At 40.4% G+C, this 14810-nt stretch overlaps 1 protein-coding gene across 3 annotated transcripts in view; it reads left to right on the plus strand.

The window, feature by feature from the left end:
• SNX30 (sorting nexin family member 30) overlaps positions 1 to 14810 on the plus strand; it is a 137380-nt gene extending 122570 nt beyond the window's left edge. The window contains exons 8-10 of one of the 3 annotated variants that reach the window (XM_016193271.2): positions 4313 to 4465; positions 8891 to 8946; positions 10035 to 14810. In XM_016193271.2, coding sequence (XP_016048757.1) covers positions 4313 to 4465; positions 8891 to 8946; positions 10035 to 10071 — 246 coding nt within the window. In that variant the 3' untranslated portion in view covers positions 10072 to 14810. Of the gene's footprint in view, positions 1 to 1689; positions 1828 to 4312; positions 4466 to 8890 lie in introns of those variants that run through there. The other 2 variants (XM_007534759.3, XM_060199963.1) reach the window with 2 other exon arrangements.

The raw sequence follows: 14810 nt of genomic DNA on the forward strand, positions 1-14810 counted from the left end.
AAGCTGAAGGGTTGTCATTCCACACCTGAAGATTCTGGTCACAGTCTGAAGTGAAGCATGCTGGGGTGGCACTCGTTGCGTTGATTAGGCTGCGATCTGCAGATACAATATTATTTGATTTGAATTGAGAGCAGCATGAAGAAAAGTGGGCCCCACCCTAAAGTTCCAGGACTGGGGGAAATAATAGGCTCTATAGTGGAAATGTGAGGTTCCTGTTTTCTTAGGGTTCAAGAAGACAATGGATAGTTATTGTTATCGTCACATTATTTGGTGATAGGGTTAACTTTGTTAGGGTTTGGGGTATAATACCCAGCATCTTGTATATAGCTGTGCTATCAGTTGCTTCTGTTCTCCCTGGTCTAGGCTTTTGGGAGAGAACATATCAAAGACAGCCTATGTATTAAAAAGACTCAGTCTGTGTTTTAAGAAGTCCTAGACATATGATCAATTTTTCCCCTCATATTAATTAAATAGTGGTTTATATGTTTACACTTCAATAGGATTGAATGTATGTGCTCAACCAGCACATACATTAAACACCACTCCCACCACCAAAAGACTGTGTCCCATCCCCACCACCCACGCCCGCCCCACCCACCCCCTGCCATGCCGGGAAGCCCAATGGCCACCCTCCCCTTCACCACAGTGTTTTTACATTGATGCTCTGCTGTCCATACCCTCTTTAGCATTTGTTATTTTGTTATTTCTCTCCTTCCTTCCTTCCTTCCTTCCTTCCACTTTCTTCCTTCCTTCCTCCTTCCTCTCTCTCTCTCTTTCTTTCTCTCTTCCTTCCTTTCTTTCTCTCTCTTTATCTATCTTAGCCATTCCAGTGAGTATCAGCTGGTATCTCATTGCAGTTTTTGATTTACTTTTCTCTAAGGATTAGTAAAATGGAGCATCTTTTCATTTGTTGGTTAGCTCACGAAGTCCAGCAAACAAAACACACAAAGCCTTACTATTGTGGGGAAGCATTTGACAAGTAGTGTTTGATGACCTGGTTTTGGGCATGTTGACTTCCATCAAGGTGTAGTGCAGCACTTGAGTTATGAGAAGAATCTTAGTGCTGTGGGACACAGGTAAACACAAGATTCTATAATTGTATTAGGACAGGAGAAGCTCATCCTAGAAAAGTATAAGTTGTGAAGTTCAGGTTATATAATTCCATCTCAAGAAAGCCTTCTTGAAATAGCTTTTTTTTAATGGGGAGAGGACATGGACAGAATATTCACCACAAACGAGATCCAAAAAGCCAACAAACATGAAAAAATGCTCCAAGTCTTTGATTGTCAGAGAAATGCAAATAAAGACAACAATGAGATAACACTTCACTCCTGTGAGAATGTCATACATTAGAAAAGATAGCAGCAGCAAATGCTAGAGAGGTTGTGGGGTCAAAGGAACCCTCCTGCACTATTGGTGGGAATGTCAATTGGTCCAACCTCTGTGGAGAACAGTCTGGGGAACTCTCAGAAGGCTAGAAATGGACCTACCCTATGATCCTGCAACTCCTCTCCTGGGGATATATCCTAAGGAACACCCAACACCCCCATCCAAAAAGATCTGTGTACACATATGTTCTTAGCAGCACAATTTGTAATAGCCAAAACCTGGAAGCAAGTTGTTGTATATATATATACACAATGGAATACTACTAAGCTAATTAAAAAATGGTGACTTCACCGTTTTCAGCCGATCTTGGATGGACCTTGAAAAAATCATGTTAAGTGAAATAAATCAGAAACAGAAGGAAGAATATGGGATGATCTCACTCTCAGGCAGAAGTTGAAAAACAAGATCAGAAGAGAAAACACAAGTAGAACCTGAACTGTATTACACCAAAGTAAAAGACTATGGGGTGGGTGTGTAGGGGGTAGAATACAGGTCCAAAAAGGGTGACAGAGGACCTAGTGGGATTTGTATTGTTATATGGAAAACTGGGAAATGTTATGTATGTACAAACTATTGTATTAACTGTTGAATGTAAAACATTAATTCCCCAATAAAGAAATTAAAAAAAAAAGAAATAGCTTTTTTTTTTTGCCTTCAGGGTTATTGCTGGTACTCAGCGCCTGCACTATGAATCCACTGCTCCTGGAGGCAATTTTTTTTCCATTTGTTGCCCTTGTTTATTGTTGTTGTTGTTATTAATGTTGTCATTGTTCGATAGGACAGAGAGAAATCTCGAGGGGACAGGAAAACAGAGAGGGGGAGAGAAAGCTAGACACCTGCAGACCTGCTTCACCACCTATGAAGCGACCCTTCACCCTCCCCACAAGTGGAGAGCTGGAACCAGGATCCTTACACTGGTCCATGTGCTTTGTGCCATGTGTGCTTAACCCAGTGTGCCACCGCCTGGCTCCCTTGAAGTAGCTTTTTTCTTTTTCTTTTCTTTTTTTTTTTTTTTGCCTCCTGGGTTATTGCTGGGGCTCTGTGCCTGCACTACAAATCCACTGCTCCTGGAGGCCATTTTTTTCCCTTTTCTTGCCCTTGTTGTTTATCATTGTTGTTATTGTTATTGCTGTTGTTGTTGCTGGATAGGACAGAAGGAAATCGAGAGAGGAGGGGGAGACAGACAGGGGAGAGAAAGACACCTGCAGACCTGCTTCACCGTTTGTGAAGCGACCCCCCTGCAGGTGCGGAGCCAGGAGTTCGAACCCGGATTCTTTTTATTTATTTATTTATTTATTTATTTATTTATTTATTTATTTATTTTAAAAAGGAGGCATTAACAAAACCATAGGATAGGCACAACTCCACATAGTTCCCACCACCAGATCTCCGTATCCCATCCCCTCCCCTGATAGCTTTCCTATTCTTTATCCCTCCGGGAGTATGGACCCAAGGTCATTGTGGGTTGCAAAAGGTCTGGCTTCTGTAATTGCTTCCCCGCTGAACATGGGCATTGACTGGTCGATCCATACTCCCAGCCTGCCTCTCTCTTTCCCTAGTAGGGTGGGGCTCTGGAGAAGTGGAGCTCCAGGACACATTGGTGGGGGTCCTCTGGTCGGCATCATCTGGAATCTGGTGGCTGAAAAGAGAGTTAACATACAAAGCCAAACAGCTTGTTGAACAATCATGAACCTAAAGGCTGGAATAGTGCAGATGAAGTGTTGGGGGGTCCTCCATTTTGTGGATAGCTAGTAGGCATATTTTAGTTATATTTCAAAGGGCCAGTAGCTATACTAGTTTTACTTATTTATTTATTTATTTTTCCTCTGAGCCTGAAATCTGATATGCAGGTAAATCCAAGTTTTTGTCTGGAGAGGTGATGTCATTGCTGGAAAAGGGACGGGAAGAGAGTAGCTCCCTAATATGGGGAAGGGGTATAAATATCGTTGACTGTAAACCAGATCAATTTGATTTGGTCTGGGGCCCATATTCAGTGGAGGAGCCTGTGTGACCTCTGCATTCCTGTAGATCTGAGCTCACATTCTGTGGTCATGAATGGGAACATTCCAAGCTGCCCAATATTGAACCATCTTCCTCAGGTGTAACATAGAGTATGTTGTCCATCTTCCCTTCGAAGGATGAAACATTCTCTACCGTTGTTAATCCAAGTTGAGGGCAAGGTCCTATCGTACCCGATTCTTAAGCCAGTCCTTGGGCTTTGCGTCATGTGTGCTTAACCTGTTGTGCTATCGCCCAGCCCCCTGAAGTAGCTTTCTATATTTCATCCTTTATATTTCAAGTTCTTCTTACATGCATAAATAACCTTCCTCATGAGAAGTAGCATATTTCATCAGAATTACCTAGTCTGAACTCTTCATTTTTTTATTACAAGGCACAAATTGGACAAGTTTTCAGTTTGTGTGTAATGTGGACTGCATAGCAGGAAGTTTACATAATTCTTTTAATGAGGATGGGCATTATTATAAAATGTTATAAAGAAATAATTCTAGTTTCATTATGAGACAAATTCGTTGTGGATAGTACCAAATATTGCTGCATATTTGCAAAGTCCATTCACATTTTTATATGTGTGTAAGCCTAAAAAAAAAATAATAAAAAGGAACCAAAGACACACGACACCAAATTGCAATTTTCTTCTTGCCTGCAAACAGGCATATTTCCCTCATGGCTCTTGTGGTGCTGAAATGGGTTTGAAGATTTGGGTTAGGATAACCTTTTATTTAAAAAATCCTTGTTGGGCCTATAAATGCAGGGCTCTGCCTTCAGATAAATGCCTCCAGGAGAGGGAATGTGTCTGACATTTAATTTAGTCCATTTGGACTTTAAAATGTGTGAGCAGAGGAGCTCAAAGTATGAAGTATGGTTATGTGCACAAAGTACCTGTTTCTGTGTCCTCATTCAGGTGCCAGCAGATGTTGAGAAATGCCAGGACCGCATGGAGTGTTTCAATGCTGATCTGAAAGCTGACATGGAGAGGTGGCAGAACAACAAGAGGCAGGACTTCCGGCAGCTGCTCATGGGAATGGCAGATAAGAACATACAATATTATGAGAAGGTAATGAGCCTGCAGACAAGACTGCAGTCCTTTCATCAAGCAGGCATTTATTTTTATTTTATTAGTGATTTAATGTGGATTTACAAAATTGTAAGATAGTAAGGATGTAATTCCATACAATTTCCACCACCAGAGTTCTGTGTTAAACCCCCTCCTTTGGAAACTGTAGTAATTCTCCCAAGGTCACTGATATGAGCTGATATATATTTCCCTCCCATATTCTCTTTTACTTTCTTTTCCTTTTTCTTTTTCTTTCTTCCTTCCTTCCTTTCTTTCTTTCTCCCTTCCTTCCTTCCTTCCTCCCTCCCTTCCTTCCTTTTTTTTTTTTTTTTTTTCCAACAGAGTTGTTACTAGGGCTTAGTGCCAGAACTATTAATCCTCCCATTCCTGGCAGCCATTTTTTCCTTTTTTTTAACCAGAGTACTGCTCAGCTCTGGTTTATGGTAGGTAGTGCAGGGGACTATGGATTGGACCTGGGACTCTGGAGCTTCAAGTATGAGAGTCTTTTTGTGTAACCATTATGTTATCTACCCCTGGCCCTTTCTAATTTTTTTAGATAGGACAGAGAGAAATTGAGATAGAGAGAGAAAAAGAAAGATAGACACCTGCAGACCTGCTTCACTGCTTGTGAAGCAGACCCCCTGATGTGGGGAGTAGGGCTCAAGCCTAGGCCCTTGCGCTTGGTAATATGTGCACTTAACCGGGTGTGCCACTACCTGGCCTTCTTCCTCCATTTTTTCAATAGTTCTGCCTTCACTTCCTTTCTAGGTCACCCCTATACCTATTACTGCTTGTGGGCATCTTTCCTTTTTTCCTCTTCTGTCTCATATAAATGAAACAGTACCTGACTTCTGGTGTTTTCCAGATTCATTTCCTTTCATTGGTGGTATAAAAACAAGCTTCCTGGTAGGATGGAATGGGGGTACAGAGTCCTCTATTTACTTCCCCTATCATTTATCCCTCTGGTAGTATGGACCAAAATTCTTTCTGGGGTGCAGAAGGTGGGAGCTCTGGCTTCTATAATTGCTTCTCCACTGTACATGCACATTGGCAGCCCATTTCTGTAATAGAGACATTTTGTAAAGGCATATCAAGAACCCAGAAGTAGGGCTCTTTCCTGTCCATTGCCTTCCCTTGTTTTATATGTGGTTAATGTTGGTAGCCCCTGGCACCACTGAGGGAAACATGTTTTTAATTTTGGTGCCTTTTGCATCTGGTGCCCAGCTGCTTCCCAGGGTAGGTTGGGTCTGGAGTTAGAGAAGCTGTCAGTTAGTTAATGGAGGCTCTAGAGGTTACTATAAGCTGTGTGATGGTTTTATAGACTCACTCTGATGATCCCTTCAGCCATCTGATGACCCCTTATCAAAATACTATATATTTTATTGTTTGTGGATCTAGGATCTCATGCGTACATTATTTCACTGCTCCAGACTCTTTTTTAATGTTCAGATAGACAAACAGAGATGGAGTGTGACACCGCATCACTGAATCTTTCTGTGTTGAGTATCTCCTGCCAAGTTCAAATATTTTGTTAGTGACTTATCTAGAATAATATTTGACTGTGCCAGGTCCATAGTCTGTGAACATCATTCTCACTCACACACATTTTCAGACTTAGAGACAGAGGCCACTTGTTCTCAGGAACAGCCTTGCCTGCTCAAAGGAAGAAAGTTCACTAAGAAGATAAGAAGAGAGACATTTCACCACTCCCCTTTCCTGTTTGACCTCTCTCCTCCCCAACTGACTCCATGCAAACATGTGCTGCTCCCTGGGTTGCTTATAAGAAAGGACTTCTGTGGTCCTCCTTTCTTTCCATTGATGGATAAGATTACTCAAAGGGAAGACCATTTCTGTCCATTGGGTATTCTCAGAGGAGAACACAGTCTTCTAAGGTCTTGGCCTTTCACAGGGATTAGGAATTGATTGACATGGTGGAAAGAACATTGGTTTTGGAATTATGGCTCTTCCGCTTACTAGCTGTAACTTGAGCAAGTTCCTAGCCTTTCTGTGCCTCATTTTCTCTATGAAATATGTATAATAAATAATAATTCTATATATCTTATAGTTGTTTAGAGGACTAGTGATAGCAATATCAAATGACTAACTGTGTTTGGATTTGATAAAACTCAATAAATGTAAGAGTTCCTTCCTACATTTATTCTTTTGGCAGATCCAGGAATGTATTGAAAAAAAAAACAAATTTAAGGCTGATGAGAAAGAATAAGTTTTCCATTGCCTCTTAGTCAGTACTCATTCCAGTGGGAGTGATACCCATATGCAAGTACCACCTACACCTGTATCTCCATCCTAACTAAGAACCTAGAATATCAGCAGAGAAGCTCAGCTTGCTTCATTCCCTACCTCTTAAAGGGAAAACATTTTTTTTAATTTCTTTATTGGGGGATTAACGGTTTATAGTCAACAGTAAAATACAATAGTTTCTACATGCTTAACAAAAGGGAAAGATTTTTATTTTACTTTTTTATCTATAAAATGGAAACACTGACAAGACCATAGGATAAGAGGGGTATAATTCCCACCACCAAAGCTCCATACCCCATCCCCTCCCCTGATAGCTTTCATATTCTTTAATCCTCTGGGAGTATGGACTCAGGTTCATTATGGGTACAGAAGGTGGAAGGTCTGGCTTCTGTAATTGCTTCCCCGCTGAACATGGGCATTGACTGGTTGATCCATACTCCCAGCCTGTCTCTCTCTTTCCCTAATCGGGCAGGGTTCTGAGGAAGCAGAGCTCCAGGACACATTGGTGGGGTCATCTGTCCAGGGAAGTCCAGTTGGCATCATGTTAGCATTTGGAACCTGGTGGCTGAAAAAGAATTTAACATATAAAGCCAAATTGTTGACTAATCATGAACTTAAAGGCTGGAATATTGTAAATGAAGACTTGGGGTCTCCATTTTAGAGATAGCTAGTAGGTCTATTTTAGGTATATTCCAAAGGGCCCATGACTTTATTAGTTTTTGCCTGAGCCTGAAATCTGATATGCAGGTAGACCTAGGTTATATTGTTTGGGGATATGATGTCATGGCTGGAAAAAGGGCTAGAAAGCTGGTTCAGGGAAGAGAGTAGCTCCCAAATAGGGGAAAGGTGTATAAATATTGTTGACTGTAAGCCCCATCAATTTGATCTGGGGCCCATATTCAGCATAGGGGCCTATGTAACCTCTATATCCCTGTAGGTCTGAACTTGTATTCTGTGGTCATGAGTAGGGACATTATGAGCAGTGCTCAGCTCTGATTTATGGTGGTGTGATTGAATCTGGTACTTTGAAACCTCAGGCATGAGAGTGCATGTTAGCATCTGTAACCTGGTGGCTGAAAAAGAATTTAACATATAAAGCCAAACAAGTTGTCGACTAATCATGAACTTAAAGGCTGGAATACTGAAGATGAAGCTTCGGGGTCTCCGTTTTAGAGATAGCTAGTAGGTCTATTTTAGGTATATTCCAAAGGGCCATTATGCTATTCATTATGCTAACCATTATGCTATCTACCCCCATCTTAAGATTTTTTAATGTATTATTTTTTTAGTTTCTTTATTGGGGGATTAATGGTGTATAGTCAACAGTAAAATACAATACTTTATATGGCATAACATTTCCCAGTTTTCCACATAACAATTCAGCCCCCACTAGGTCCTCCTCTGCCAACATGTTCAGGACCTGAACCTTCTCCCATATCCCAGTCTTTTACTTGTATTACACCAACTCCAGTCCAAGTTCTGCTTAGTGTAAAGGGAAAGATTTTTTTTTTTTAATTGAATACATATCCCTGGATATGGGCATTATGGACAATGTTCTATAAACTTTGTAGAGATACTTCTCACTTTCCTAGAGATTAAGATAATATACTTGAAGGAAAACTGTTTTCTAAAAAAGATAAAACGGGGCCAGGCAGTAGCACAATGGGTTAAGTGCACATGGCACAAAGTTCAAGGACCAGCATAAGGATCCCGGTTCGAGCCCCCAGTTCCCCACCTGCAAGGGGGTCACTTTACAAGTGGTGAAGCAGGTCTGCAGGTATTTGTCTTTCTCTCCTCCTCTCTGTCTTTCCCTCCTCTCTCGATTTCTCTCTGTCCTATCCAGCAACAACAACAGCAATGACAACAATAACAGTAAATACAATAGCAACAACAAGAGCAACAAAATGGGGGGGATGGCCTCCAGGAGCAGTGGATTTATAGTGCAGGCACCACACCCCAGCAGTAAACCTAGAGGCAAAAAAAAAAAAAAAACACAGTATACACAGATATCCTGAGATAAAGGTGACCACCAGCAGGATTGGTAGTAATAGAGTAGATTACAATAGAATAGGATTGAGAAGTTGACTTCCCACATCTGAAACTCCACTCTAACGCCATTTGTGTGTGTGTGTGTGTGTGTGTGTGTGTGTGTTGTCGTTTCAGTGCCTCATGGCGTGGGAGTCAATTATTCCACTACTGCAGGAGAAACCAGATGCCAAGTAAGTTTCTTCTTGAGAGAGAGAGATAAAGAGAGACTCTTCTACCTACACAGGGATTGGCATCCGATACTGGAATGTCCCTGCTATGCCAGAGAGATGATGGCATTGGGCACATAACCACAGATACATCTCTCCTTTGTGTATTTCTTTTTCATCCCTTCTTCCTTTACCCAAACAGTTGTTTTCAACTAGTATTTATTCCTTGGTGGAGCCTGCAAGGCTATAATCCTCTCTCAACAAAAGAAGCATACCTCCATGTGGTGAAGTGGAACACTACAAAGATTTGAAACTGAGGGACAAAGCAACCCTCTGACATCTCACTAGTTTCCTATTTGAGTACAGCAGAATTGCCTGTTGTTGAAGAAACCCAAGTCTGGCTATTCATAGGACACAAAGAAGACACAAAGGCAGCTTTTGTTATTTTTAGATACATAGGAGCTCTGGAATTGATCTCCAAGGGCGCTGACTTGTCTCAACCTAAAAGAAGATGTTGACACCCTGAAGGAAATCCTTAATGTTCAATGGCCTATACCTGTGAGTGTGGCCTGCTGATTGTTTATGATGAGTCTGTGAAGGAGCATTTAAAATCAATATCTTTATATGTTCATGATGGAAAGAAATTGTCTTTGCCCTTATGTGATGCCTTGGGAAGCAGGAGGGAGGGGTGGGGGTGGCCAGGGCTTGCTCCTCAAATTTGTTTCTAACACTAGAGTGAAGTTCATTGGGAACTGTCTTGTGTAAAATGAAAAATGGTGCATTTTTCTCTGTGATATTTTTCAATGCCTTCTGCTTGTTAAATGTCAACAGAGTAGAAATTAGTCCAGTTAGAGTATGTATGATCTTGAAATCAGAGCAGCACCTCAGTTGTTGAGATAATGTACACCAAGTCCCACCTTTAATGTCTACTTTGTGCAATCTGCCTTTACTTCACCAAAAATTCCTAGCTTAGTGTTTCCTGCAGTGTCCACTGAATGTCTGAGCAACCTTCTGGTGAGAGACTGCTGTGCTGTTATGATACAGTTGAGATTTTTGAACTTAATGTGAATGTTCTACATGAAGTGCTTTAATCCTTAATATTTTCCGATCAGGAAGAAAAGTCAGTGTCTGGATGAACCTTCAAGATGACAAGTGCAACAGTGAAGTGTCTAGTTAAGCTAGAAGTCTCAACTTGTAGCCAAATTTTTGGGCATGTTGACTGCATCTAAAGTCTTCATTTCAAATTATTTCCATGTTTACTTTTCAAATCAGCACAAATCATGTGGATCAAGAGGATTTATCATCTGACTTATTTTGCTTTTCCTCCTGAGATGAAGCTACATATTTCATGCTTGTATTCCTTCACCTGTGGCTCACCTCTATAAGATTATACATCTGAGCCTCAACTAAGTAGTAGTATTTTCAAATGGAATTTGTTATGCTGATACACAGCCATATGTGCATATTAACCTGCAATGCCAATTAACATGCAGCATGTTGAAGGCACTTCATTCCACTTCTAACTTGTAGACTTGACCTTGTATCAGCAACAGCTGTGGTACTGTTGGTGGCAGCAACTGGGTGGCACAGAACAATTTCTTCTGTTGCATCATGCTCAAAAAAGTTGCATCAATTGGTACTTACCTGTCCTGTTAGACCCCATTTGTGCCATTTGAAAAATCCTTTGATGTGAATTAGCAGTTTGGTACAGTTTGAAATCATTTGTTGAAGCAGAAGGGTAAGATGGTCCATCTATTCACAAATGGTGATTCAGTGTTTCATTCTACCTCTAAACCATTATGGTGGGGCAGGAATAGATGTGTGAGTTCAACCAATAGCAGCTCTTCAAAAAAGAAAAACAACAAAATGAAGTTCTTCTTTGGGACATGCAGGGAAGGAAGTTGATTTTCTTCATTCCTTCTCATCATTGGGAACAGAAAACTGACTCTTAAAGAAATGAAGTTATCTTTGAATTTTATTTCTCTGGTCCCTGTGTGCCATTCTTGTCCTTTAAGATACTAGAGGGAGCAGAAACAAAATAAACAATCCTCCAGTATATAAGTCTTGGGAAAACTAATGTATGTTATAGACTTCCTTGTAGAAATGGTTACTCTAGAGAAGGGGCTCTATCCCTTTCTTCATGTTGTTTCTTCATGGTGGTGTCTGGTGATATGAGGAGGCTGACCTGGAAAAAGGGAACAGTAGGAAGTGAAGGGGGCTCCCCAGACTTTCTCACCTCCACAACCTCCTTGGGTCTCTGAGAGTTCATAGTTCCAAGCATTCATTCACCTCTTTGTCTTGATTAGCACAAAGATGATTCCATATGAGAAATGTAACTTGGAGACTTCTGTGCCAAAGACTGCCTCAAAGAGGCTTCATCACTGCATCCTTACTCCATAAAGCCGTGGTGCTGAGATCACTGGCTCCTTTCTGATAACTTATTTTCCAGGAAGTTCTTGCTTGAGGATGTGCCATACTTCAAGCACACAGTCTTGGACAAGTTTTGAGGCTTGAGCACATGGCAGTGGAATGGAAATCATCCTTTCAGCTGCCCTAGGGCTAAGGAAGTGAAAGGTTTCATTCTTCTAGCTGAAAAATCCAAGTGAAGGCAAAAGGGAGAATCCCTAGAAATTGTAGACTTTAGAAATGCAAATAATGTTGAAGAGAGTGTCTGTGATTTGTAGGAGTGGACACTGGTCTTCCTCATCATGTAATGGATCTCCAAGACTTTAGGTTGTTCTACCCGAAGTAAGGAGCTGCTGTTCCTAAACAAGGAGGGGACATATTACAAACCAGGTTTGGAGTTGGGGTTTACCCTCTAATAAGGCTTAATAATGGTTGTTGGTGATCTCAGATAAGTGCAATTATGGAGGTGATTTGCTCTTACTTCACTATGCTACTCATTGGACACACCAGATACCTTTCTTTAGTTCAGATGACAGAAGCCAGAATGACCCTGGGCATCATGGTAAATTATAAGCTTGTCTTCATGCCAAATTTCAGCCACACCCAGGAGTCTGTGCTACATGTTGTTGAATCAAATGTTTTGTCTCAGTCTCCAGCCATAAGAAGAAATGAAGTGTACCCTTGCTGCTCATTTCTTCAGCAGCTGCCTTTTGTGATGAAATGACAGGAGGCTCTACATGAAATTCTGCAAGTATAGTTGCTCTCTTAGGATACCAAATCCAAGAAACACCCAGGGTTTGTGTGAATTGACCCTGTGTTGATAGCATTTGAAATCACAGGCACCTTACTTTGTTTCTTACACCATTCATTGGTAGAAAAGTCACTCTGTATACTCTCTCCTGAGCTGCAGAGGAAAGTAAGGTCCTAGGTCTGTGTTGCCTTATCTGTTTGAGTGTTGGGTTTGGTGTGTTTTGGGCCCCATTATGGCTGCCCTCAAGGGTACTTCCATTCAGGATATGAGCTGTCTGTGTTCAGCAAGGACACCCAAGTCCTGAATCCCAGGTGTCTACTTCCAAGGCTGTAGGACCTGGGCAGTATAACTAGAAGACTTAGGTAATACTTCTATGACCATTTTCATTTCATTTGCAGAAATATGTTAGGAATTTGGGTTTGCCTTCTGCTTTCAAAAGTCCTTAAGATGCTGACAAGTTGGACATACCCTCTTTTTAGATTTTCTCTATTCTGATGACAGGTGGCATTTACCAGCAAATAAATGAAAGTGCCATCCCATAAGCTCGACTTAAAGATTGAGGGGGGGTTGGAGTTTTCTTCCTTTTGGTTTCTTAGTTCAGTGATTAAGTCAAACAAATGATTTTTGTTATCATCTGCCCAAGAGGTACTTAGCTTTTTGTTTGAAGGATGCCTGCTCTCCTCATGGTTGCACAAATCAGAACATGCACAAGGCTGTGTGCATTAGAAAAGGCCATTGGAGGCTACTATGGCAGTGGGTTGACTTTTTTTTCTAATCATATGTGTTTGAAATGCATTCTGGGTATGATTGTTTAACTCTTGTGTGACAGAAAATTTTGTTATTTAGGTGGTTTTACTATTGTAGATAGCCTGTAAGTAAGTGCTTTGAAAAAAAAAAAAACTTTAGCAAACCAATAAGATGTTTTGTCTCAAATACGAACATTCTGTGTGTTTAGCACTTTGAAATTAAAAATCCAAACTTTAAAAGATGTACTGGACTGTTAAAACCCTAACTGTGCTTTTTGAGAACACCTATTAAGATATGCCTTAATAACAACTATTGTTTTTTAGATGATGGGTAGAAAAAGTTTTTAGAAATATAATCATCTATTCAGCTTAAATCTAGAGATTTGACAAAGCCATTCCTTAGCCCCTTTAAAAACAACTAGCTAATGTGATTTTATAGCTTGGGCTGCCTTTTGGGAAGAAGTTAAGTAGGATATTGCCAAATAATATTTTTGATAATGTAAGGAGACACAGAGACCACAGAACCTTTTTTTGTTTGTGTGAAAGCATGTAAAAATAGTTTAATGCATTTTGGCACACTTTTGACTATAGAGTATATATGATATCGATATCTACAAATCACACACAGATATTGAGACTTATACAGATTATGACAGTACTAAAGGTGTGCTCTGGTTCTGCAGAACAGCTTCTTAAGATTTTGTGGGGGCCCAAAAGAAATTTTTTTCAGATAGGAATTCTCCACAGGTTGAAATAAATGCCCAAAGCAAAAAGCATCCTGCTAACACACATACTTTAATATATATTAAAACCAGTGAGCAACCTGGCAAGTTGTATAGTGCCTAATATGCTGGACTTTTATAAGCATGAGGTCCTGAGTTCGGTCCCCAGTGCCAGAGTAGTGCTCTGGTTCTCTCTCTCTAATTAGTAAATAAAATTATTATTAAAAAATAAAGCCAGTGATTGAGTATTGCATGTGTACTTCTCCTAGCAGTGCCAGCCCCTCACCAGGTGTCTGAGCTTCCTGTAGGCAGGTCAGAGCAGGTAACACCTGTCTATATCCCTGTTTTATTCACAGTATCAGGCCAGCCCTGCAGTCACAAATGATACTGGAAGAAGGGGAAATGGGCTTGTTCATCTTGCTCTCCCCATTGAAATGGAGAGAGGAAAGCAGATTGCAAACAAAATTGTGATATCAGTGTGATAAGACGATGATACCTGTATCAGCTGGGCCTTTATCAAACAACCCACCAGCAGCTCTCACAGTCAGTACTGCTCATCTGGATACCCCTGAGGTTTTGGTCCTGTCCACTAGCTGTCCTGTTGACTGTGTACTACTTCTGGGAGCTGGAAACACACTGGGACATGACCTACAGCTAATACATTCCCATGAAAATTAACTGCCAGCTAACTTTCTATCCTGTATCTTAACTGTTGAAAAGAGATTAAAAGAAGAAGTTTTTCTTAGGTCATGTCCAAGTTGTGGACTGTATTTCTCATTTGTAGGAACCATTCGTTACATTTAAAGTTTTAAAAAGAAAAAAACCAAACCAAGTTGTTGATAAAGTCCTCTGTCTCTTCTCCATGCTGCCATTAAGCCAAATCAAATGCTGTGAAACAAACAAACAAAAAATGTGCTCCAGAATGTATGTTGATGCGAAAGTGCTTTATTTACATATTGAAGTCTTTGTTATGTGAAGCTACCAAACTTTAAAAAATGTCACCTTCATGCTCTCTTGTTATGGAACCCAGAAATTGTAAAAGGGGAAAAAAATGTTTTTGTTGCATTTTGATGTTTACTTTTTTTTTTTCATGTGTATAAAAGTTATGTTCACTGTTTACTATGGGGTTAGTATTACATTTTGGGGTAAACAAAATAATTTGTATTGCTTGATAAAATATTAGCTTGTAAATTTTAAAAGGTTTCTTTACCTCAGTTAACTTAAAGTGATGGACCAATAAACCTATAAAAGATGCTTTCTTTA

This window comes from Erinaceus europaeus, chromosome 10 (genome assembly GCF_950295315.1).
Source record: "Erinaceus europaeus chromosome 10, mEriEur2.1, whole genome shotgun sequence".
Lineage (NCBI taxonomy): Eukaryota > Metazoa > Chordata > Mammalia > Eulipotyphla > Erinaceidae > Erinaceus > Erinaceus europaeus.